This window comes from Sarcophilus harrisii, chromosome 3 (assembly GCF_902635505.1).
Source record: "Sarcophilus harrisii chromosome 3, mSarHar1.11, whole genome shotgun sequence".
Lineage (NCBI taxonomy): Eukaryota > Metazoa > Chordata > Mammalia > Dasyuromorphia > Dasyuridae > Sarcophilus > Sarcophilus harrisii.
The window spans coordinates 466,282,958-466,310,578 of NC_045428.1; the positions used below are offsets into that span (position 1 = coordinate 466,282,958).

General features: G+C 37.2%; 1 protein-coding gene across 1 annotated transcript in view; it reads right to left on the minus strand.

Annotated features, from left to right (window-relative positions):
* SMCO4 (single-pass membrane protein with coiled-coil domains 4) overlaps window positions 1-15,401 on the minus strand; it is a 92,243-nt gene extending 76,842 nt beyond the window's left edge. The window contains exons 1-2 of the mRNA XM_031961390.1: window positions 15,279-15,401; window positions 13,082-13,230 (exon numbers count right to left, since the gene is read on the minus strand). Of these exons, the coding sequence (XP_031817250.1) occupies window positions 13,082-13,230; window positions 15,279-15,401 (272 nt within the window). The remainder of the gene's footprint in view (window positions 1-13,081; window positions 13,231-15,278) is intronic.
* Window positions 15,402-27,621: the final 12,220 nt, after the last annotated feature.

Below are 27,621 nucleotides of genomic sequence, written 5' to 3' on the forward strand. Positions count from 1 at the left end.
ATTATGAGCCTTATAGATGTGGTGTGAGGCTTTGTCACCATTCAGTTTGGAAAGGCTCATTTATATCTTCTGTAATCTTGTTTTTATTATGACCACTCTTATTATGACATAAAGAGACACTTGGAGGAGTGGATTTCCAGAAAATGAAAGGCTCTCCCTAATTATCATATGGCATAGTGTGTTGTTGGGAAGAACACTTTTCCCAAGCATGTAAAGCCTAGAATGAAGAGGGAGAAGGATGCTCCTAACTGTGAAGCTTTTACATTACACTTACCCTTGATTTCATTGCGAAACACTGTAGCTGCTGGGCAATACATCAAAACTTAACAAAACTTTCTAAAGCAACTCCTAGTTCTTCTACTTGGGATTCAAGTGGCAGGATCCTTGATACTCTTAACCACAAACTAAACCATAAAAACTATAACAAAGACCCCAAAAGGTGCAGTTTTGGCTTCAGGGTGATGTTGAAAGCTAGGTGATGTAACAGTGGCAGATGGGCTGATGGATCTTGGACTCTGGAAGACTTTAATTCAGCTCAGACACTAAATAGCTAGCTGTGTGCCTTTGAGTAACTCAAGTAACCTCTCCTAGCCTCCTTTCCTTTTCTGTAAAAGGGGCACAGTAGTAGTACCTGCCTTTCAGGAGGGTTATGAGGATCACATATAACAGAAAGAAGTATATAAATGCTAGCTGTTATTACTATTTAATTAAGTTGCTATTATGTGAAAGACATAGTGGTGGGCATTATTCTTTAAAGAAAGGAAATGGTCTAATATGTAAGCAAACCCAGCCAGAAGATAAAGGAAATAACTGTCACATGGCTGAGATATAATTTCAGCACATTTAGAGCTCACTTAGTGAGAAATTTCTGTGAATAACATTATGTATTATAAACACGTGTATGAAAACGTTTTCACAGTTTACATCCCATAGACTAAAATACACACATTAACATCAATAGAATGACAGATTGGTCTGAATATGGTACTTGTGTGGCTTCAGTTCCAAGTTTCCATAAACACTGTAGCAAGCAAGTTATACCCAAAATACTGCTTTTTGCACATAACTTCCTGGGATTCAGGATATGTGACTTCAGACAAGCCATAATCTCTATAAAGTTCAGCTCCCTCACCTTCAAAAATGGGTGGGGGTGGCAGAATTGGTCAAGGTGATTTCTAAAGCCTCTCCTGAGGGCCTTCTCCATCATCTTGATTTATGTCTCATTCCACAGGTGAAAGTGAGGCAGGTGACCTTGCACAGCTCTCCCTCACTCAAATCCATTTCACTTACATGTTATGGCATCACTGCCCTGATATCATGGTCTTCTGCAGAAAGGACAAACAAGGACTTTCCCAGATTGAAAAGTTCATAATGTTAGGCTTTTTTCTATTTTCAATTCTGACACAGAATTGATATAAATCTTTGTTCAAACTTCTTAATGCTTTCCATGGATGAATTTCCTTCAAAAGTATAAACTTTGGGGAGGAATATCATCCAAGAGCCCACTGCCCCCTCTCTTAACTCCCCCTTCAAAGACAAGAACAAACTACTCAACTAGTAATGAACTAGAGTGGTTCTGAAAATGTGATACAGGATGTTCTATAGATCCCCAAGACCCTTTTAGGAGTTCAGAAAGGGTAAAACTATTTAAGACAATGCTAACATTTTAATTTTTAATTTAGTAAATATTGATATATAAAATCAACACAAAGGCTTTTGGAGTCCAAGTTAATATTTTAAGTACAAAAGCCTGACTCCTAAAGACCAAAAAGATAAGCCAAACAACTCAAAAAGAAATCCCAAGTATCTTAAATTCTCCCCTTTGTACTCATCAGCTAGACCCTCTTCCCTCCCAACTTCCATATTCCTGAATCTATATAGCCTCCTAATTGCTGATTATTACCTTGCTTCCTAGCCTCCATATTCCTGACTATATCTTGCCTTCTATCCATTCAGATCTCCTTGAATCTGGACTATAATAGACTCCTACTTGGGATCTTGGTTTAAAGTCTCATCTCCAACAAAGGAGGAATTAGGCTTGTTCTATTTCCCCTTAGAGGGTTCAAAACCAGGAGCAATGCCAGCTAGGGATGGGTAAACTAAATAACTTGCCATCTTCTCTTATTCTGACTTTTCCAAGCTTTAAGCTTTTCCTTTGTCCATAGCTCCATTTGTTCAAAGCCTCTCACCCATCGGCACTGGACTTGGAGTCAGAAAGACCTTTATATTCAATATCTTAACTCCATGCCTTAGAAAAAGCTATTGTACATAATTAGAATATATTATCCCTACTTCCGAGAATTACCTGTCTTCTTTCAAGTCTCACTTGAATTTATGTGTCACTTCATAGGATTATAGAGTAAAAGACCAGAGAGGCCATCTAGTACCATCTCAAACACTCACTAACTATGTGACTGAGCAAATTAGCTAACTTCTCTTGGGCTCAAGTCAACAAGAAGCTACTAGTACCTTCTCTCTGAGATGATCTCCAATCTATTTTGTATGTGTCTTTTTCTTCATCTAGGTGGTACAGTGAATAGAGCACTAGGCCTGGAATCAGAAGTCTAGAATTCAAATCTAGTCTCGGACATTTACTCCATGTATGGCTGAGCAAGTTATCTAACTGGTTTGCCTCAGTTTCCTCATTTGTAAAATGGGGATAATAATAACACCTACTTGCCAGGACTATTGTGACAATCAAATGAAATAATATTGTTTAACATGCTTAAAACAGTGCTTGCCACATGTAGGTACTATATAAATGCTAGTTACTATTATGATTGTTCTTCCTATTATTAAATTCAAAAATAATTTCTAAGAATCTATTACTTGCCCTGCACCTAGACAGATATATAAAAAACAGCAAAAAAGGAAGAGTTCCTGCCCTAAAGGAGTGGGGAGGAGGACACTTCCTTGGATAAAGAAAGGAAAGAGATTCAATCTTAGTAGAGAAAATAAATATAAAATACATTTTAAAATTATTTGAAAGAGAGAGGTAAGTCTTAGGGGAGAAATGGATGAAACAGGAAAGATATTGATCCTATGTATATGTAAACAATGGAAATAAATTTCTATTGTAAAGAGACATGTTTTACCTTTGATTAGATTGGTTAGCTCCCATCCCCACAAAGGTGAGAGGAAAAGAGCAGAAGAAAATTTTAAAGATATCTTCCACATGACAATCAAGCCAATGCGTGAAGACGCCAAGAGGGGAAAGAAAAAAAAAAAAAACCTGAGCAGGTCCAAGGGAAGGCTGGCAACCCTGAAGCTAAGTTTTCAAAAAACCTCAACCTGGGCCAGCAGCCCAGAATCTTTTCACACCCAAAAAAGTAAATCCAAATTTAACCAAAATCTTGAAATAGATTTTCTACCTAAACAGCCATGATGAGGAACCGAAGCAATGTGATACAATAGGAAGAATCAAAAGACCTGAGTTTAAATCTTATATTGGATGCTTTTATCTTTGTGATTTGGAGATAATCTTACTTAAATCTCATAGGTTTCAATTCTCTCAACTGTAAAATGGGTGAGGGTCATCAAGTAAAATGGCTTCCCTGAAGTCCCTTCTGTGAGGTTTAAAAAGTTCAAGAGGCATAATTTTAAAATAATTAATCATTTTATTAATAATGATAGCGTGCTATTTAGGTCACTGGCATTCTGGAATACCAAACTCATGGAACCCACTGAATGCTTATATGCCTTTGGAAGGATGGATGGGAATTAAAACCGATTGGTTAATAACTAATGAGAGAATGAATATTATAATGAGAGTCTTTAGGTGCAAGACACTAAGCACCCAAATCTTAATCAGAGACTTCTCAATTTCTATGTCACCTGCCTAACAAAAGAGTGAATCCACATTTTCCCAGACTTAGTCTGAGTAAACACAAACAGCAGGAATCCAGCCATTTGCCTAGACTTGGAATTTCTTTCACTGTCTGATTAGGTCCTAGCCATCCTAAGTCTTTGAGAAAGATTTACCACAGTGGTTAATTTCTATGAGGAAGTAGAAATGGGAAAAAAACCTTGGTCCTGATTCAAGAGAGAAATAATCTTTTCTGTAGATCCACCTGTAGATCTAGAATCTCATGAAAAAAAGATAAGTGCTCTTCTAGTTTTATATGTATATATTTTATATGCAAGCAAGAATATTGCCTTGGTAATAAACAGGTTTTTAAAACATGATAAACTTCTATTTTCTGCCCTAGGGATGGAATAAAATGTACACAACAAAAAAGCACAAAAATAACCAATTGGCTTTCATAGGAATCTATAAAAAGGTTGGAATCTAGGCTACCATTTACAGGCAAAAAGATTCTCCCTGATCCCTTGGAAGTCAGGGCTTATTACCTAGTAAAGACATAAACTGTTCAGCTTTTATAACAAAGAGAAAAAACAAAAAACAAAGCATCCCTGCTTTACAAAATCCAGAACACCAATGACAAGATGCTATCTATTCAAAATGTAACCAAAAATTAAAGCCTGGGGCTACCCAGGGAGAACTGAGTTGGGAAAATTTAATAGAAGCTAAGGAACAAGGGGCAATCCCAAAGATTGTGGGTCAAAAAAAAAAATCAAAGGATACTAAAAACTGTCCTTGTCTCCAAAGGAAATCCATGCAAAGAATCCCCAAGGACCTGATGGTCAAGACAGAAATGACAATAAAAGTTGATCCAGCTTCAATCGAATAAGAAGTAAAATGAAACAAAGTCAAATGCAAAGAGTGAAATAAAATTGAAGAGAATTTAAAATAAAGTCATTTTAAAATACTGGGGGAGGGAGAAGGAAGGCAAAAATTAAGGGAAAGCTGGAATCAGATTTCATGTTCTAGGGCTCTGCCACTTATTAGCTCAGGCAATCAAGTAATCAACAAGCCTTTTTTTTTTTTTTTTTTTTTTTTTTTTAATTAAGTACCTACTAAGTGCCAGACAAGGCATATAGATGGCTTAGTGTTTAGAGTCCTGGACCTAAAGTCAGGAAGCCCTGAGTTTAAATCTGGCCTCAAACATTTACATGGGATGCTAGGCAAATCACTTCAACTCTGTTTGCCTTAATTCATTGGAGAAGAAAATGGCAAGCCACTCCTGTATCTTTGCCAAGAAAAGCCTATAAATGATTTGGTCCATGTGGTCACAAAGAGTTGAATGTGAGTTGGACATGACTGAACAACTGAACATGTTCTAGGCACTAGTTTGGCACTTAGGGTACAAATTTAAAAAAAATTTTTTTCAAATAATCCCTGCTTCAAATAGAAATATGGGAGATAACAAATATATACAGAATAAATATAAAGAGTATAAATACAAAATAGTTAAGCCAAATCCTTGGGAAGAGAGGACAGAGCAGACTACAGAGCAGAGGACAGAGACAGAGCAGAGGAAGGGCACTGCAAATATGGAAGGAAGGTAGGAGGTAGATAGAATGTAGTGTTTGACTTACAGAGAAAAGGCCAGTTTAACTGGATTATAAACTGTGAGAGGGAATGATCTATAATGAGGAAACTTGGAAAGATAATCTGGGGTCACATACAAAGGTCTCAAAGAACTAAAAGGAAGAAATTACATTTGATTTTAGAGACAAATGGTGGCCCCTGAAGTTTATGGCATGGGAGTGATATAGTTAGATTGGCATCTAAGGAAAAATTCTGATGATCAATTCATTAGTCAAATTGCTTACCCTCCTCAGGAACAAATCTCAGTTTCTTCCTCTGTAAAATAAAGGGATTAGCTAAAATTATTTCTCTGATTCTACAAAACTGACTACATAAATATAAATTATATCTGAATGACATCCAGTTGTGAAGGTTCAAGATGAAATGAACAAACCCTCATCTCAAAACAGAGATATTTCTTATTTTTAACTATTTCCTAATTAATATCCAAAGAACTAAGAAGTACTTTTTCACAGACTAAGTGAATTTTAATAAAATTCTCAGCAAAATTCTGACATCAGTCACAACAAACATTCTAGTGGAATTTAATTTTCTTTTCAGCATACATACTTATTGTGGAAACTCATTTATGATACTACCACAAAGTAGTCAAAATTTGCCTCTAACATAAGGAATTCAAAGCCCTGTGAGAAAGGCTATAGGGGCTGGGTGGAAATTATAGCAGTATTTAACAAAAGTTCTTGAATAGGCATTTCAGCCATGGAATATTTTCCCATTTTGCACTGACTGCCCATTTAACTCTTCCTCCTTCCTTTTTTCTCACTCCCTTTTAGCCCTGTAAACTCCTTTCCTAGGCTCCCCATCACAGGACTTTGAAGCTAAAAGTGACCTCCGAGATTCTCTGGTTGAAAGTTTTTTAATCTAATATTTGTGGATGTAGATGGGAGGAAAAAGACAGTTTTATTTTCACTAATCTCTAGCTGAAATTTAGCATTCCCTTCAATTATTTAAAAATGATTCCTGAGAAGAGGTCTGTAAGCTTTACCAGACTGCCAAAGGATAATAGTTGTTCAGTCATGTTGTATTTTGTGATCCCATTTGGGGTTTTCTTAGCAAAAGACACTGAAGTGGTTTGCAACTTCCTTCTCCAGCTCATTTTGTAGTTGTCTAGTTAGCAGCTAAGCCTGAAAATGAATTCTCATATTTTTGATTCCAGACCCAGTATTCGATCCCATGTATCACCTACCTGTCCAATGAACCCCAGAATAGATCCTCCCCCTCATTTTAAAGAGAAGAAATATTACCCCTCAGCTTTTTGAAGGTCCCAATTTCTCCACCAGGGGCTAGTGAAACTTACTAAATGTTCCCTATCTGACAAAGATTTGGAGGAAGAAGGCATTATCAAGTTAGAAGGATGCTAAAGTTCCACCCTACTTTTCCTACCTGTCCAATTGCCTGCCCTTTTTCCAGCATCCAGGGAAAAGCTGTCCTGTCTTCTCCTCATAATGGGAGTGTTATAAACCTCAAATAAGACGTAAATGTTTCAGCAATTTGAAATGATTTGGCTTATATAATTTAAGATCATATTATCACAGATATGGAGCTGGAAAGAACCCTAAGGATAACCTAATCATTCATTTTACAGATAAGGAAACAAACACAGAAAGATTAGGTGACATCACACATCTAAGGTGGAATCTGAAGCCAGGTCTTTCAGGTTTTAAGACTAGTTCCTGAACCACTATGCTAGCAAAAACAAAATATTATCATAAAAATAAAGTTTTTCCTAGTTCTCCCATACTTCAAAGATGTGTTTTTGTGAACAGAGACCCTGCTTCCATTTATATAGTTGATTAATCCCTCTATAATTTTATACATGGTCTCTGAAAGTTATCCTAAAGGAAAAATTCATCACCCTGTGGTCAAGTAGCAATGATCTATTCCCAACGTAGCCAGTCTAGTTCTTGCCCAACAGTTTATCATGGGGCATATATAACTGAAGTCTTTCCAATTTAGACTCAATAGAACTTGTGTTCAACCAATGATGTAAAAGTCTGAGAGAAGTATATACAATTAGAAACTCATGTTTGGGATTTAAAATCATCTGCAACTTTGCTCCAACCTAACTTCCCATCCTTATTATACATCCAATGAAAAAATTTTTGTGAAGTGCTCAGCACAATGCCTCGCACATGGCAGGAGTTTAATAAATGTTTATTCCCTTTCCTTTCCAATCTCCTTCATACAGTACAGCCAAAACACCTCTCACTGTTCTTTGTCTATATCAATGTATTTGCATAGGTTGTTCCCCATATATAAAATGTACTCTTTCAACCAGCTTTGTAGAATCTTTATCTTTACCTTCCTTCCAAGTACAGCTCAAGAACCACTAACAAAAATGCAGATCCAGCACTCACCCTCCCTCCATTGTTCAGGCTGGCACCTACTAAAAAAATCAATTTGTTACATACACACACACACACTCATACATATATACATATGTATTTTATATATACATACACATAGATATGTATGTATATAAATGTGTATATCTATATATATGTTAAATTTTGTATGTTTTGTCATTGTATTCACCATCAAGCATTTATTAAACATTTAAAAGGCTCTTCTACTCTCATGGATTTTACATTCTGATAAACGTCCTTTTTTTTCATATATTTGCTCTTCACTTCCCTGCTAATATAAGTTCCTTGAGGACTATTCCCTTTTTTTTCTTTGTATCCACAAATACCTAGCACAAGATCTAAGCACCTAGTAGGTGTTTAATAAACGATTGAGGATTGATCCCCTCCACATCTTCCCCCTTTCTCCTCTCTCCCTGGGCTCTCCAGTAGAACAGGGAGAGTTTAGGAATAGAAAAGTCAGAAAATGAAGAGATTAAAGATCAAGTTTAGAAAATATTCAATTATTCAATGAGAGGGAGAAATATAGAATAGTTTATTTATGCATGGCAGAAATCTATTTTGCCTTCTTTTTCCAATTCCCCTCTACAATCATGAAAAAGTATTTATTTCCATGCCTTGCACCCTGTGTCTAAATATTTGTATTTATATGTATCTGGAAGCTAGAGGCCTTCCTTCAACTATGCATCTACTCAGCACTGACTCACCTTTCTCTTTACCTTCTACCATATTCTACTTTCCCCCATGCAAAAGTTTTACACCCATAGTTTGGAGTGGTGAGTCAGAAGGAAAATTGAAATTTACTATCTATAAGTACTTTCAAAAGTAGTCATCAGTGAAGTGCTACCAAAAGGGAATTGGAGAGAGGGGCATAACATGGGAATTAATCTACTTTTGACTTAATATTCTTAGCACCCAACAGGATGTCTCACATAATAAGAGCTATTAAAAACTCGAGACTGGACATCAATCTGGAAAAACAAGGCCCAAAGACTAAAGCACTGAAGCACAATCTTTGCTCATTCCTATAAGGAGGGGTAAAGGTTTGTCAAGGGTGGTAGAGGGTGGAGTTTAGAAGGTAGAAACATGGAAGGGGATTTATACAATAAAATATATTGTTTTACTTCTATAAGATCTCCTATTTATCCTATGTGGTCTTCCCACAATCGGTAGTACCAAGACTACAAGTTTTTTGTTGTTTTTTTTTCTATTTTGTTAGATAAAATTCTTGGTTGTTGTTTTGCAAAATTTTACTTATAATTAACATATCAGCTTTCAGTACCCTGAAGCATTCCTGTAAAAGATGCGATTTAAAAAACTGAATAAATAGATATTGACAAAGTCAAAAATTTCCATTTGTGTGCTTAAGGCAATAATTGGGTTCATTTACCAGGGCAACAGAATTTGCTACCATATGTCCCAAAGTCCCATTACAGCCTCCTTTGGAAACAGTAAAATAATACTGCCCTAATGACTATTATAATATGACACTATTCTGGGAATCTTAGAGCACAAAAAGAAAGATCTTAAGGTCATCTCATCCAACCTTTTCATTTTAACACATAAGGAGTCACCACTAGAGAAAGGATTTTCCAGTGGTCACATGGAGTGTCAGAAGGGGTATCTGAATCCTTCCTGATCCCTATCAAGTTCAACCCTAACTTAGACATCTTAGTTACCCCTTAAATTTCCAAGAGCCAAAAAAAATGGATTACTGAAATGAATTTGGTTAAATAAAGTATTTATTTTAAAAGTGACTGAACAACCACCATCAAAAGCATCAGGAAAACTAATCTGAACCTCAGCCGTTCCTTCTACTCGGGAGATGGGAGAATAGTGATGTTTCATGCCTTTTTTTTTTTTTTTAATTATTATTTGTTTGCTTGCTTTTCACTACAGTGGCTTTTCACCAGTGTATACCTATCAGAAAAAGATGATTTGAGGTTGAGAGATGTCAGAGGGACCATAACTGTCCAAGTGAGGGTGAAAAACGGGCATGAGTATAAAAAAAGGTAAATGGTGTCTATCTCTCACTGGAATCACAGAATTACTCAACTTGAAAAGAACTTTGCAAGCCATATGGGCTTGTCCATGTGGATACCCTTCAGGGAAAATCATGGACAACCAAACTGGATTTTTTAGTCCAGGCTTGGAGGTTTCCTCCTCTTACCCAAAATCTTTATAGATTATCTGAACATATACTATGTATGTGTTTCAACTATGTGTATCTATAGGTTGGATCATCCTTTCCATTTTTAATAAATGTTTAGCCATTTTCATAATAGCTAACAAATCAAGCATTATGTGCCAGGCACTGTGCTAAGCACTGGGGATACAAAAATAGGCAAAAGAAATTCTTGCCCTCAAGGAGCTTATAATCCAACAAGTAACTATTTTTATATTAATATATATTCACATGTGTATTGTTTGTCCTTCATTCCCCAAGAGGACCATTGCCATGACAAGAAAAATGAACTGGATTTCAGTAAGGAAAGGATGGGCAAGATCACCTACCTCACTTTCCCTCCAGAGCCATCTAGGTCCAGTGGCCAGTTATAGATCAGGACTACTGGAGATGACTGTGGATGACATGTGTATGTATGTAAATATATATATACACACATATATACAATACATATGTACTTATACATGTATACCTATATATAAAGAATAGATCTATATGTATATATGCACATGTGTATATATATTTGAATGACGAATATGTGTGTATACATACACACATATATATCTTTGAGGTTTACAAAACACTTGACATTTCTCATTTTATGGTGACAACAATGCTGGGAAGTAAATGTTAAAAATATAAAGAGAAACTAGAGTAGGTGTTAGAAGATTCAGGCTCAAATTCCACAGCCAGTGATTGTATAACTCTAGACAAGTCATAACTTCTAGGATGCTTTAGAGGAACTGGTAAAATGGAAATAGAAATATTTGTTCTGCCTATGTCACGGGATTTTAAAAAAGCATATAGTTGAAAAAGACCTGAAGGATCATTAAATACAGCCCCACAACATTTTACAAAGAGGGAAACTGAGGTCTACTAGCTATTGCAAGCTTGAATCTAGCTTCCTACATTCCATTGTATCTTCTTTCCATTGTCCCCATACTATAGTTGTGAAAATCAAAAGAGATATATAAGAAAACACATAGTTTGAGGTCACAAGGACCACTATGCTAATTAAGAATCTAAAGCCATAAAATCCAGTTGAGGCCAGACCACTATGGCACTACCAATGGACAAGACACTTCACCTCTAGAAAGCCATGGGCTGAAAATCCTATGGGTTGAATTTTCCATTCCTTTTATATAGCCTTTTTTGACTCCAGACTTTCCTTTTAAGCCTATCTACATTTCTTTGCAGTAGCGGTCCAGGATTTTAATTTGCACAATTGATCTAGTCTCACTTTTAAAAGTTCTCCAAGGAGGGAGATTGCACAGCTTCTCTTAGGAACCCATTCCAACACTCACCATGATGACATGAATTTGAAACTGGAAGAGACCCTGGAGACTTTCTATCATGTTATAGATGAGGAAACTAAGTAGTCAGTTAATAATCATTTATGAAGCACCATTAGGCATCTGCACACTAGGCATTGTGATAAGTGCTGGGGATACAGAAAGAAGCAAAAGAAGATCCTTTCACTCAAAGAGTTCAAGATCTAATGGAGAAGACAATTAAATGTCTAGTCCAGGGAAGCACAGATAATGCCAGTACCCAGCACAATGAAAAAAGCCAGCACCTTTCACCTCTACTGGCATAAGGTATGAAACAGGCTTATGGAATCTAAATCCTCAGAACCACTTGTTGTTGCAATAACCAGATAAAAAGATAAACAGATAAAAGGACAGAGCTGCAATTTACTCCAAAGATGACCTTCATTCTAGAATAGAAAGCTTCAAGAGGAACTGTTGGGTTATGGAAACTGCTAATGTGTTAAGGGGAAATTTTATTAAAATAACGTTTTGACCCTGATGCCCAGGCTATCCACAGCAGAAGGTGAGGGGATAAAACAGAAAAAGTGAAAGATGAGTAGATTTTCAAGCAATCTAATCCTATTAAACACTGAGCCTCCCGGAAAGTCTTAACCATTCAAATAGGTTCAAAGTTCCCCAAGGATAAAGTACTGTAGAGAGGAGGATTAAGTACTATAGGAGACTTTGCAGTGAGGTAATAGGGAAGAAAAGAGGTAACACAAACAGCTAACCCACTCTCAGTTTGCTCAGAGGCCCGATCTCATCTGCTCTCTTGGCTTTTTTCCCTTACACTATGCTGACTCTTTTCGGTCAAGGCGCTTTTTCAGTGACACTGCTTGGGGTCTGCAGACATCTCCAAATCCAGCACGCCAGCCAGTCTGAGCCTGGGACAAACTTCCCACGAGGCAGAAGTAGAGGATTCGTGGGATACGTGGGAGACGGTGTAATCAGAGGTCTGTTTTCCTACCCACCTATCTGTCCTTCACAGGATCGCTCAGTCCCCAGTCCGACCAAAGGTCACTTCCTGGAGTAAGTAGGAACCAGCGTGGGCGACACTTCCCCATGACCCAAACTTGCAGCCCGACTGCCCCAGTCCGACGCTTCTAAAGGATCCCGGCTCCTGACCTCTGCTAGCGCCCCTCCCCAGTCCCGACTCGGTCCAACCCAAAGTGGCCCCCTCCCCAAACTCGGGCGATGCACAGCTCCCCACCTCCAGTTCTACCTTTTCCCTCCGCACGGCTGAGCCTCCTTCTCCACAACCCGGCCCATCCGGAGCTCCCACTCCGCCCCAACTTTCCCCCGCCCTGCCTACGCCACGCTCCGGCTGCGGCTGCGGCTGCGGCTCCGGCTCCGGCTCCGGCTGCGGCTCCGGCTGCAGCTGCGGCTCCGGCTCCGGCTCCGGCTCCGGCTGCAGCTGCGGCTCCGGCTGCGGCTCCGGCTCCGACTGCAGCTCCGGCTCCGGCTGCGGCTCCGGCTGCCCTGCCCGCTTCCCGCTTGCTCTCGGGGCGGCCCCGGCCGCACTTCCTGAGCCGGGACGGGCGGCAACGCGTCCTCTCTCGGCCCCTTCCTTCCTGCATGGGGAAGCCCGCTAGGCAGAGCGACAGACGGGTCTGGAACTGCCGGGGGCTGCCGGCTCGGGATCGGGCTCCGGTGGGGGAGAAGGACCGGGGAGAGGTCCCGGGCCAGCCCCCTGCCTGCCTGCCCTTAGCCCAAGCCTCCAGCTCCGCCCGGAGGGTCAGTCCCCTGGGCGCCGCCGCCGCCACTCACTCACCTCGGCTTCCAGCCTCGCCGCAGCGGCCGGGAGGAATACGTGGCAGGAGCCGCTCGAGCTTTCGCTCCCTCTCCTCTCTCCAGCCCCAGCAGGCTGGACACGGGAGCCAGAGGCGCCCTCTGCCGCCGAGAAGCGGGATCCTCCGCCCCCTAACCCTAACCCCGCTCCCAGCCCCTCGGATTCTCGGCGCTCCTCCCTCTCCCTCCTCCTCCCTTCCCCTCTTCCTCATCCCAGACCTCCGCTAAAGCCCTCGCCACCCCTGCTGTCGCGTCCACCTAGTTCTTTTCTGCCTCCCTCCCCCAAAAAGAACAGCCAAGCAGTCACTTAAAAAAATCAAACGTCATATCAGAAACCTAGCAGGTCAGTGCCCACGAACGTTCATTCATTCATTCATTAATGAGCATCTACTACGTGTGACTCAGGAAGTTGAGACAAAAATGAAACTAAGAACTCACGTTCTACTCATAGGGGAAATAACATATTTGTATAAAAGTAATCTTAAAATCGATACAAACTAAGTAGAAAGTAATTTGGGGGGATGAGTATAGGGTTTCTGTCACTGGAAGCTCTTAAAAGAAACCAGGATTCTCAAGTGGGAGCAGTGAGGAGGGAGTGAATTCCAGGCATGAGGGAAGGACTGCTCCTGCAAAAGCTTGAGGCAGGAGGTTCTCGTGCCAGCGCAGGGGATCCAAAGAAAGGCAAAAGCATAACAATTGCTGCCCTCAAGCAGCTCACAGTCTGATGAGGAAGACAGCCCGCAAACAATTATGTACAAACAAGATATACACAGGATAAATTAGTCTCAAGAGAAAAGGCACTAAGATTAAGGAAGACTGGGAAAGACCTTTCAGAAGGAAGAACTTTCCTATTATTCATTTGTTTCAGGCCAGTCGGATTCTTCATTACCTCATTTAGGGTTTTCCTGGCACAGATCCTGGAGTAGTTTGCCATATCCTTCTCCAGCTCATTTTACCATGAGGAAATTGAAGAAAACAGATTTAAATGACAGTGTCTGAAGTCAGATTTGAACTGAATAAGACTCTGTTGAGGTTGGTCTCAAACGAATTTGCAGGCTTGAACCCATTTCCTAGTCAAGGGCAAAGTTTATTGTAATTGTAACACCAATTGCAGTGGACTAAATTCCAAAAGAAATTAGCAAGGGGCCTAAGCACAAGGGATAGATTTATAGGGCAAAATTAATCAGAGCTTCATGTTACTTATTTGCTAATTTTATGGCTTTCATATAAGTTTGAGAGGTGGTTTTATTCATTATTGTCTCAGGAACTTGGCTATTGCTGACCAACAGATTATCTGACAGTTTGTGGGACAGAATATTTTGAAATCATTGACAGACAGATTGTTAGAACAAGAGCACTTAGGTTACAGGGTTTCAGGATCACTAATATATCTTCCCTAAAATCTAAGTGAAGAAATATTATTACATTCCTAGGCCAGAGGACTTTTACAATCATTGACAGACAGATTGTCAGAACAATCACATTTTTAGGTCAGATGGCTTTAGGATTACTAATACATCTTCCGTAAAATCCAAGGGAAGAAATATCATTATATTCCTCTACAATTATTGACAGACAGGATTGTTAGAACAAGAGCACTCCTAGGTCAGAAGGCCTATTGCTATCTCCCCTAGAAGCTATACCATATCAAGATGTGTTTTCCTGACTGCAACTCTGGCATTTTCACTATACCACCTAGCTAGCTATGGTAGAGTTTTAGCTGGGATTTTAGAAAGACAGAGAAGTCAGGGCTTGGGATGGTGTTGAGGAGAGTCACTCAGTCAACTAGCATTTATTAAGTGCCTCCTATATAAGAGGTACTATGCTAAGTCCCCAAAGAGTGTAAATAGTAGTAAAAAGATGGAAGAAAAGCAAAGTGTGAAGAACTTTAAAGGCTAATAGGATTTTGCATTTGATCCAGAAGCCACAGGGAGTCCACTGGAGCTTTGTGAACAGAGAAATGCTTAATGAATATCACTTTGGAAACTGTGAGGAGTATGAATTGGAGAGGGAAGAGATTTAAGGGATGGAGACCATGTACTAAGGCAGTGTTTATATGAGTAAAGAGAAGTTGAGAGATGTTGTCCAAGTACAATTGACAACAATTAACAACAGATTGGATGGGGGCAGAAAACTGAGAAAAATAAAAGTCAAGGATAACTGGCTCCAAGGTTGCAAACCTGGGTAATTGGAAGGATGGTGGTAACTTCAACAGAAATAGGGAAAATAAGAGGAGTAGGTTTAACAGGAAAGACAAGTTCTACTAAGGATGTGTTTGAGATGCCGACAGAACAGCTGGACATATCTAACTGGCAACTGGTGATGTACGATTAGAGTTTCAGTAGCATCAGACCTATTGATCCTGGAAATCATCTTTCTGGAGATGATAAGTAAACTCAAAGGAGTTGATGAGATTGCTGAAATAACATGTAGAAAGGCTACAGAGCCTAAGAAAGAGAAATAAGCTGTATTCATGGGACAAAGTGATGATGAGAGTGGGACAAAGATGATGATCCAGCAAAAGATGGGAAGGAGCATCAAACAAATAAAGGTTGGAAGAAAACAAAGAGAAGTTCATCAAAATAGAGGGGAAAGAATATTTAAGAAAAGAAGATGGTCAATATAATGTCAGATGTCTCAGAAAGATCAAGAAAGATGAGGACTGGGAAAATGAGTTTGGTAATTCAGAGATCACTGATAACTTTTGGAGGAAACAGTTTCACTTGGGTCTTAAGAGTCAAAATCCAGATTATAAAGACTTGAGAAAGTAGTAGAAGAATAGGAATTAGAAGTTAGGAATATAGACAACTTTTTTTTTTTTTTCTTGAGGAGTTTGGCTGTAAAAAGGAAGAAAGGCACAAAAGAATAGTTTGAGAAAAAATCGGTTTTATTTTGCCTTGTTTATAATGATGGGGAAGACCTAAGCATGTTTGTAGATAGTAGGAAAGGAGCCAGTAAATAGGGGAAAATTAAAAATTATAAAAAGAGAGACAATAATTTGGGGAGCAATCTTCCAAAGGAGAGAGGATTGGAATTAAGAGTATAAATAAAGGAACTGACAAACTCTTCATCAGAGACTATAGTAAAGGAGAGACTGGAGGATAGTGTCAAGGGTCATTGAGTAGAGAAAAGAAGATAATGCTATCCAAAATGACTTTTTTTTTTTTTTTTTTTTTTTTTTTTTAGCAAAATATGTCAATAAACTCTACCAAGGATAAGTAAAATGAGTGAGGCTTCAAAAGAAAAGAGATTTGAATTAGCATAAGAGGGGAATATGGTAGAAGCCAACTAAGGAAGAATAATGAGGACTATCTTGAGGCAATTAGGGCTCAGTAAATATCAGATAACAAATTTGTAGTGGAAACAGTCAGCATAGTTGCAGGAATTCCTATATCTCTATTCATTACCATTTGAGTAGATGGCAGAAGTAATGCAGAGCAGGGGTTTGACAAGGCTTGAGTACTTATTGGACAAAGGGACAAGGGATTTGACAGTATATAATGATCCTGGTTAGCTATAGAATAATATTTGGAAAAGTAGACAAGTGAAGTGAAATTGGGGGTGATGTCCTTCAAAACCACTGTGGGATGAAAGGTTTTGAAGATATGGTAAGAATAAAGAATAGGCACAGGAAAAGTAAGCCAGGAGAAGAAACAGAAAGCTAGAATCCCTTCCAGTTCTAAAGCTAGGATCTTGTAAGTTTATGATCAATTAGAGGTATTGAATATGGAAGTGGGTGTGGGAAAGATCAAAACAGTGACTAATCCTGGGTGCAGTTGATGTAAAAGTGAGGTTATGAAAGTTGAGCAAATTGATGAAGTGGGAGACTAGGGGAAGAAAATGGATGTAAATCTTAAAGTCCTCTAGTATGAAAGCTTTGTTTGGGATGGAGAGAAAGACTATTAGAAATAGGTATTTTCTTTCAAAATATAGTCAGTTTCATTGGAGTATGTGTTTGCTGCTGTTTGTAACTATCATTTCCAAAGTATTCTGACTTTTTTTAAAAGTATATATCTTTTTATAGATACTATATGCATTTGGAAGATTTCTGAATGGTATGTGTTGTTTTCCCCATTAGACGATAAGCTCTCTGAGCTTGTTGCTTGATGTGACTTGCTTGCTTCATTTTATCACTACAGTAGTTACTGGTGCATAAGAACTTTATCAATTTAATCTATTACCCTTGGCTTATTTCATTTCTTATGAGGAACTCTATTTTCCAACAAATTATTTACCATATTCTATATGATCAACTTTACATTGTTAGTCACCAAGCATCTATATATGTTGATCTGGTTTAGAGAATCTTGTCACATTCTTCATATAATTTGTCTATATCTTCTTCTTCTATTATAGATAGAAGTTTGTTTTATCCTTGTATTCCCAACACCTAATATAATACTGTACAGAAAACATATACTTAATTAATATTTGTTAGTTGATTGATTGCCATTACTTTAAAATTTTTAGAGCCCTGTATACATATTGTCTTATTTGATCCTCATAACAACTTTGACAAGTTGATGCTATTGTCATTCCCATTTTAGTGATGTTGAAACTAAGGCAAAGAGAGATTAGGTGACTTGCCCAGTATCACACAACTAATTGGTGTCTGAGGTCAGATTTGAGCTTAGTCATAACTGATCTATCCTATTTACTGCAGCACCTTGTGGCCTCTAAAAGAAAGTTCTAGGTTTTAAGTTTTAGTGACTGTAGGATCCAATGACAACAGTAAGAATATTGGGAATAGGGGAAAGTTTGAAAAGAAAGGACTATATTCTGAACATGTTGCATTTGAGATGCCTACAGAACATATAATTTGAGATACTCTGTATTTAAATGTGTCTGCCAAATCATTTGTTCATTCAGTTTGGAGTTTGGCACCACATTCACAGACATAAATTGCCTAGCAAAATTGTTGAATATATTAAATTCTAGGTATGTAGAGAATTGTTACTTTCCTATAGATTAGTGGTCAAAGAACAGGAACATACCTGTTGTCAAAAGAAGAAATGCAAACTATAAAAACCACAGAAAAGAATGCTCCAAATCAATGAAAATAAGACAATTATTAATTAAATGAGGGAAGTGGTACAATAGATAGAGCATCAGATCTGGAGTCAGGAAGACCTGAATTCAACTCCAACCTCAAATACTCTCTAACTGTGTGATCTTAACTAGAAATAATTCATAACTTTAGTAAAGTTGCAGGATACAATATAAATCCACGTAAATCATTAGCATTTTTATATATTACCAACAAAGTCCAGCAGCAAGAAATAAGCAGAGAAATTCCATTTAAAATAACTGTTGATAATATAAAATATTTGGGAGGCTACTTCAAAGAAGTCAGGAACTATATGAACACAACAGTTATAAAATACTTTCCACACAAAGTCAGATCTAATCAATTGGAAAAATATCAAATGCTCATGGATAGGTTGAGGGAATATAACACAAATTACAATACTATCTAAATTAATCAAATCATTCAGTGTCATGCCAATCAAACTCCCAAGAAATTGTTTTACAAATTCAGAAAAGATAATAACAAAGTTCAGTTGGAAGGACAAATGGTCAAGAATTTCAAGGGAATTAATGGAGAAAAAAGGCAAATGAAGGTGGTCTAGCTGTGCCAGATCTAAAACTATGTTACAAAGTAGGGATCATTAAAGCCATTTGGGTACAGGCTAAGAAATAGTAGTTGATCAGTGGAACAGGTTAAGTTCACAGGATAAAATAGTCAATGACTATAGTAATCTAGTGTTTGACAAACTCAAAGACCTCAGCTTTGGGGATAAAACTCACTATTTGACAAAAAAACTTCTGAGAAAATTGGAAACTAGTACAGCAGAAACTAGGCACTGACCTGCACCTAACAGTATATACCAAGATAAAGTCAAAATGGGTTCATGATTTAGACATAAAAAGTGATATTATAAACAAATTAGGAAACAAAAGACAGTTTACTTCTCAGATCTGTGGAGAAGGAAGGAATTTGTGGCCATGAGAAGAAGTTCATTATTGAACACAAAATAGATAATTTTGATTATATTAAGTTAAAGTTTTTATATAAACAAAACTAATGCAGATGAGATTAGAAGGGGAGCAATAAAGTGGGAAAACATTTTTATATTCAAAGGTTCTGCTAAATTTCTAAAATATATAGAGAACTGACTCAAATTTATATTAATTCAAACAATTCTCCAATTGATAAATGGTCAAAGGATATGAACAGACAAGTTTTAGATGATGAAACTGAAACCATTTCCAGTCCTATGAAAAATTACTCTAAATCAGTACTGATCAGAAAAATGCAAATTAAGACAACTCTGAGATACCACTACCCACCTCTCAGATTAGCCAAGATGACAGGAAAAGATAATGACAGATGTTGGAGGGGATGTAGGAAAACTGGGATACTAATACATTATTGGTGGAGTTGTGAATTGATCTAACCATTCTGAAGAGCAATTTGGAACTATGTCCAAAGGGCTATCATACTGTGCATACTCTTTGTTCCAGCAGTGTTTCTATTGGGCTCAATCCCAAAGAGATCTTAAAAGAGGAAAAGGAACCCACATATACAAAAATGTTTGTGGCAGCCCTTTTTGTAGTGGAAAGAAGCTGGAAACTGAGTGGGTGCCCATCATTTGGAGAATGGATGAATAAGTTATGATATATGAATGTTATGGAATATTATTCTCCTATAAGAAATGATCAGCAGGATGATTTCAGAGATACCTAGAGAGACTTCAATGAAGTGCTGCTAAGTGAAATAAGCAGAAGTAGGAGATCATTGTACAAGGCAACAACAGGCTTATACTAATAAATTCGGAGGGATGTGGCTTTTCAACAATGAGATGATTCAGATCATTTCCAATGATCTTGTGATGAAGAGAGCTATCTACACCCAGAGAGAGTATTGTGGGAATTGAGTGTGGATCACAATATAGCATTTTCACTCTTTCTGTTGTTTGTGTGCATTTTATTTTCTTATTCATTTTTTTCCTTTTTGATTTGATTTTTCTTGTGCAGCAAGATAGATGTATGCACATATTGGATTTAACATATATCTTTACCATGTTTAATATATATTGGGTTACTTACCATCTAGAGGAGAGGGAAAGGGAAAGGGGGGGAATTGGAACACAAGGATTTGCAAGGGTTAATGTTGAAAAATCATTCATGCATATGTTTTGAAAATAAAAAGCTTTAATAAAAATAAATAAAAGTTAAAATTTGTCTTTACATTCAATTGGGAAAAATAAAATATTATTTACAAAATAAAAGAATATGTAATGACCAACTGAGATTGCAGAATCTCAGGATTAGTAAAATACTCTTCCTGTCTATCAGTAAAGAGGTATTTGATCTCAAATGCAGAATGAACCACATATTTTCAGTGTGTTGATTTGCCTTACTTGTCTTCATTTATTTGTTATGAAAAATTTCTATTAGGAGGAAAGGGACCTCACCCTTTTCAGATTGGCTAAATTGACTGTAAAAAAAAATGATGGATGTTGGAGGGATGGAGGAAAACCTGGAACATTGATACATTGTTGGTTGAGTTGTGAAATGATCTAGCCATTCTGGAGAACAATTTGGAACTATGCCCAAAGAGCTATCAAACTGTGCATACACTTTGATCCAGCAGTGTCTCTATTGGGCTTGTATCCCAAAGAGATCATAAAAAAGGGAAAAGAACCTATGTGTGCAAAAATGTTTATAGTGACCCTTTTTGTAGTGGCAAGAAACTGGAAACTGAGTGGATGCCTATTAGTTGGAAAATGGCTGAATAAGTTATGGTATATGAAAATAATGGAATATTATTGTTCTATTGAAAATGATGAGCAGGCTGATTTCAGAAAAGCCTAGAAAGACTTATATGAACTGATGCTAAGTGAAGTGAGCAGAACCAGGAGAACATTGTACACAATAACAAGAAGATTATGTGTCGATCAAGTGTTGTGGACTTGGCTCTTCTCAAAAATGCAGTGATTCAAGGCAATTTCAATAGACTTGGGGTACAAAATGTCAGTCACATACAGAGGGAAATAAAATTAGCAAAAAATGCTAACCCTAAAATTAAATTTTGCATCAAAGCAAAGTATTTTCACTTTTTTGTTTGTTCTTCTATTCACATTTCTTTTCTCTTTGGGTCTGATTTTTCTTGCACAACATGACAAATATGGAAACATGTTTAAAAGAATTGCACATATTTAACCTATGTCAGATTGCTTGCTGTCTTAGGGAAGTGGGCGGTAAAAAAGAAAGGGAGAAAAATTTGCAATGCAAAGTTTACTAAAATGAATGTTGAAAACTATCTGTACATGTATTTGGAAAAATAAAATGCTATTCAGGGAAGACAGCAGAAAAGAGAGTTGTGGGTAGTGATAATGATGTTTAAAAAAGAAAAGTGCATCAATTAATCAATAAATGAACATTTATTAAATACTTACTATGTGTCAGACACTGTTAAGTCCTGATCAATAGACTGAGAAATAATAGAAATGTACACATTTCAAAAAATATAAAATGCTCTATTATCTTTATTCATACTGTATTTTTCTTCTTGCATATAAAGTTTTTGTTTTCCTTTTTGCTCATTCTATCTACCTTAACATTTCAGTTTTTTCGGGAATTGATGTTGATGAGATCAAGGCCATGTATTCACTTTCTGTGTGGAACGATTGTTTTCACAATGTTTCCCATCCACTGCACACTAAACCTAGTCAGTTCTCTGCCTTTTGATCAAAAAGGGGACCAGACTAATTAATGATTTTGGAAACAAATCCCTCCCTATTTAGTGATGAATTAGAAATGTAGAAAAATAGCAGAAGGCCTAAGGTTGGGGCTGAGGATGTTTTGCTCACCCTATGGGTTTAGAGGAGAAAAGCTGCCTCATTGGGTTTGAGAAGCAGCATAACATTGTCTTGTACATGTATATTTTCATCAGAAATTTGCTTTCATATTACACTGTGATTTAAATTTCTTGAGTAAATGTGCTGCATAAATGTAAAGCTTTGTAATATTTAAAATGCATTCTTTGCTTTGTGGTGGTAATAAACATATGTTTGTGTATGTCTATATAAAGTTAAACATGGGATGGGATGTGAAGCATATACTAATTTTTCTATTGACTTTGACAGTGGCATAAAACATTTTCATAAATATTTGGAAACCTACATATAGCAAAGACTTAATATCACTGTCTTAATTTAAGAAAAGGCTCTAGAGTATTAATCAAAAGTTCAACCAACTTCTCATGCTCACTGCTTTCAATTTTCCAAAATTTAGGCTACCACTGAAGGAAGATCTTTCCCACCAAAAGCTCAAACATTAATCCTTGCCAAGAATACTAATGGTTTCTTTTCAATTTAATTTTTTAAAAATTTAGTGTTAAATTTCTGTTTTAGGAGAAATATGAGCCTCATGAATCCTCCTTTCTTTGATCCGTCTGACTTCTTTCAACATTTTGTTTTTCTATTGAAAAGCAAGACCACACTAAAATCATAATCCCCAGGGTTCCCATTAAAGGCAGGACCTTCCTTTGGATTAGAACAAGGAGGGTGAATACACTTTGATTCCTCAGAATGTAAATAGTTTACTACATTTTTGGATTTCAGTCTTGAAATGTAGATCTTCTAATTACTTACCTCTCCTACCAATAACCCTAGGGTACCTAATCAGTGGATCATGTACCAACTGCCTCATTTGGTTGAATACATTTTTTATAATCAAAAGATATTTCCTCTCAACTTGTCCTTGTCTCTAACTAAACAATATCAGTTGCAGACTGTCCTTGCCTCTGACTGGACTTCATCCTTATTAGAATGTATTTTTAGGGTTTTTATGTAGTCAGTGACATATACAATATCTAGTCCAAATGGATCTTGAAAAAACTGCATATATTGTTTAGCCTATGTAGGATTGCTTGATGTCTTTGGGAGAGGGGAAAGTGGAGGCAGGGAGAAAAATTTGGAGCACAAGGTTTTACAAAGGTGAATGCTGAAAACTATTTTTGCATATATTTGGAAAAATAAAATGCTTATTAAATCTTTTAAAAATCATATGTACTCAGTTGCCTCATCTATAAAATTGAAAATTTGGACTTCCCAAATCTAAAGTTAGATGATTCTAAGATCTACTCATTAATAATTACAATACCACACAACAGTACCTCTGACTTTTTGTCCCGCTCAGTATAAAATTGCCAATAGAAAAGAAAAAAAGAGAATTTTTGTTTTTTGGTAAAAGAAATGTGAGAGAATCCCAGCCCTTGTTTTCCTTAAAAGCATCTCGAAGTCTTATTGAATTGAATTGAGTTGAGCTGAGCTGGTATATGTTGAATTAAATTTTATCGCAACATTGCTAGTATGCAACTGGAACTTGGAGGCTAAATAAGAATACATTTTAGAAGGCCAAAGCTGGCAGAGCCAGAATGGCAAATTAGGGATAGCCACTCAGTTGACCTCTCCCAACATTCCCCTCTAAACAACTTTAAAATAACATATAAAATAAAATTTTAGAGTAACAGAGCCAACAAACGGTCAGGGTGGGACATTTTTCTGGCCTAAGGAAACTTAAGAGGTCAGCAGAAGTCTGTGACACTGGTACGGTGGCTTGTCCAGAACCCACACACTTGGAAGTAACACTACAGCTCTAGGAGCTCTATAGCCCAAGAAAGTCTATAAGAAACACTTGAAACAGAAAGACACACAGTTAAAACAAAGAACAAAATCGAATATGCTTCAGATAAAGTTAAAAAGTAAGGATTGCAAACATGATCCCAGATAAAGCAAAAGCAAAAATATACCTAATTAAAAGAGACAATGAAAGAAACTATATGATGCTAAAAGGTTCAGGAAAACATGCTAAGATGTATATGAACTCATGCAAAGTGAAATGAGAACAGGAAGATAATCATACACAGGAGCAACAATGTTGAAATGATAATCAATTGTGAAAGACTTGACTACTATAATCAATATAATAATCGAGGGGTAGCTAGGTAGCAAGTGGATAAAATGCCAGGCCTGGAGTCAGAAAGGCTCATCTTTCCAAGTTCACATCTGGTTTCAGACACTTACTAGCTGTATGACCCTGGGAAAAATGTGAGGTACATGGAAAATAAATAGAGAAGTTGAAAGTTACGAGTTTGGACACAAAAAGATAATGATTTCCATTTTTATAATTGGCTTTGGGCATCCAAATGAAAATGTTGAAAAGGCAGTTGTAATTTGAGACCAGAACTCAAAAAACAAAGTAGAGTTGCCATATAGCTATGAGAGTTATCTGCATCAAAATGAATTTAGGATAACTAATGAAGTCTCAATAGAGTATGTAAAAATTAAAAAAGAGGACCTCAGATGGAATTTTGGGGAACACCCACAATTAATAGGAGGAACATTGTTAATCATCAAGGCAGATTCAGTTTGTTGCTGTTGTTTAGTTATTCAGTTGTATCCAACTCTTCATGACCCTGTAGACCACCTTACACTAATACCTTGTATTTTTTTGGCAAAGATGCTAGAAGGGTTTGCCATCTCCTTCTCCATGTGGGTTAAGCCAAGCAAAAGTTAAATGAGTTGCCCAGATAGTAAGTAAGTATCTGAGGTTGTATTTGATCTTCCTTACTCTAGGTCCAGCACTCTTTGCAATGAGCCACTCACCTATTCTAGGCATAATTTTATTTATTTTTTATGGGTTTCAATAAAATATTCTGTGTTGGTGGTGTAATGAAGATTTTCAGTGATATTGCATTAAGTAAATTATTTTCAGAATCATCATTTAGTTGAGAACAGAAACTTCAGAAGGTCTTCAGGTCTGACAAATGCATCTATATACTTCAATGGATCAGTGAATTCATAGATTTAAATAATCCCTTCGGAGATATAGATTGCAATTTTCCCAAGCCCTTTTATCCTGAGTGACTCTTGTCTATGTCTACACAGGGATGTATCTAACACACTGAAGAGTTTCTTCTAGTTCTCTTGATGTTTTATGAATATGCCAATGGTGCATTCAAGCTGTCCATCAGTTATACCTTACTCTCACCTTATGACTCACTCACTATCTTTTCCCATCATAAATCTTATGGACAACTTCCTTTGTACTATTTTTCTTGCTCAGTCCTTGGTTGGTAATATTGTATAGTCTATTCATACCCATCATGAGCCTCTGAATTACCATTTTGGTGATTCTCTACTTTAATTCTTCTCATGATTCACAACCAGACATCATTGATATATAAATAATGCACAGATTCTGACCAATTATTAAACTAAGCTCTTATAATAAGAGTTAATAAATCATAATGTCTAAAAAGGTTTGTTTTTGTTTGTTTGTTTGTTTGTTTGTTTTGGCATTAAGACTTGGATTTGAGTCTTGCCTTTGTCACATACAATACTGACTGTGTAACCCTGGACAAGTTAAGTAACTCCCAGTGCCTTGTGTCAGTTCTCTCTAAGTTGTAGAATAGTACATTTGCTTTAGAAGAGAGAGCTTCTTCAACGTCAGTTTACTACAATTAAATCACAAATCTGAGGGGGGAGGTAGGAAATGCTATAATGCTGTAATAAGGCCCTCAGTCCAGAATGACTAAAGATTCCCTCCCCTGCTAAGCAGGACCAGCTGCAAACTAATTAAATTAGTGAGTTGAATACTGGGGGTGCTTGACCTCTAAAGATAGGAGTGAAGTTGTTTTGCTTATACTATCTAGGTTTTGATGACCCTCCTTCAGAGCCTCAAAGGAAATCATTTAGAGTTTAGTTTTACTTCAACTCAAATCTCCTTCAAAAGTGATGAAAAAGTTACTCAATAAACAATGTAAATCAGTTTTAAGGCAGCTACTTATTTTCTCTACTTTAAAAATATTTGAAATAAACAAAAGGTTAGTAAGCAGGCACTGACAAAGAATAAAAAGATTGAAACAATAACCCATGATTGCTATTTTACTAAACTCCTCTCAGGAAGTTGATGCATAAAATGTTAAAACTTGAAACGTTTACTGGCTCTTAAACTCATAAGGTTTCCTCTAAAGGAGAAAATGTCCATCTCAGGATTCTGTTAATCACCTATGTTCAAAGAAAAAAACCCAAAGTTTTAGAAGCAGCACAGGTTCAGATTTAACCTAGACAGATTGTAGAGGGCCAGAATTCTGGAGAAGTATACTTGAAATAAGGATACTTACAACAAGGTTAACTCAGTGGAATTGATGAAATGATGGTTCTTTAGTATATATATATATATATATATATATATATATATATATATAGTGATGTAATGGTTCTCTAGTTCACACATAATCAATATGCTGTAATGATGTAATTGTAATAGGGTATTTAAGGGCTGAGGATTGGAAATAAGACATTCCATTTTTGACCATCCTCCTGGTAGTTCTCCTGCTTCCTGTACTCCTCCACTAAGATCACGACTGGGTCAGACTGTGAGAGATACAGACTGTGAAGGAGACAATAAAGACTTTTGACTCTATTCCTGACTATCCTCATGGTGACTACTGAGACCAAAGGTCCATCCGGAGGATTTCCAGAAAGCTAGCCCGGACATTACAGCAGACTACATATCTGTTGCTACATTAGCTGAAGGGATTGAGGGCAACTCCTTATAGGAAGTCCAAAAGAATGTCTCAACCCATTCCCCAGATGAAAAAGAGAGAAAGAAAGAGGAGGAAAGAAATACGTGTTTATATAGTACCTATAATATAGCAGATATTGTGCTAAGTGCTTTCTTTTCTTTTTAACAAATATTTCATTTACTTTGTACAATTCTGAAGCAATTGCTATAATTATCCCGATTTTACAGATGAGAAAACTGAGGAAAACAGTGGTTAAGTGATTATCTCCAGGTTATACAGCTAGTGAGTATATAAGGTCAAATTCAAACTCAGATCTTTCTGACTCCAGACCCAATGTTGTATCCATTGCATTACCAGCTACCTCCAAGACAGGAGAAAAGATGGATGGAATCATTCTTTTAAAGTCCACTGAATGGGACACTCTTCCTAGGTCAGTGGTTGGTATCATAGGACAGGGGAAATTAAATGGAATTGAACATGTTCTTTAGCAAAAGACTAAAACCCTTCCTATCATGGGGATCAAGAGATTGCAGCAGCATCCCAGAGAATCTCAGTGTTGAGCAAATGTATCCATGAAGTGACCAAAGGGAGCTCAATCAGTGTGTTCTAAACTCATAGACATTGCTTTAGCTGTAAGCATAACAGCACCTCTGCTTTGATCTCTTTGACTCTCAGTATACTCTAAGTAATTCAATAGAGCTCAATCACTGGGGCAAGCATCCTTTTCCACTTTGGGTGATGATGCTGAACCGAATCCCCTTTCCAAAGTCTGCTTCAAAGTTGAGTTTCTTCCTGCTTGCCCAATGGCTTTGAACAACCTGGTCTTCTATCCCCGTACTGCAGTATTAGAATTCTTCCAGAGCAGCAGGCATCTCCTGTGCCCTAGCAGAGCATGCAGGTGTCAAGAGATGCACCCAGGTGTA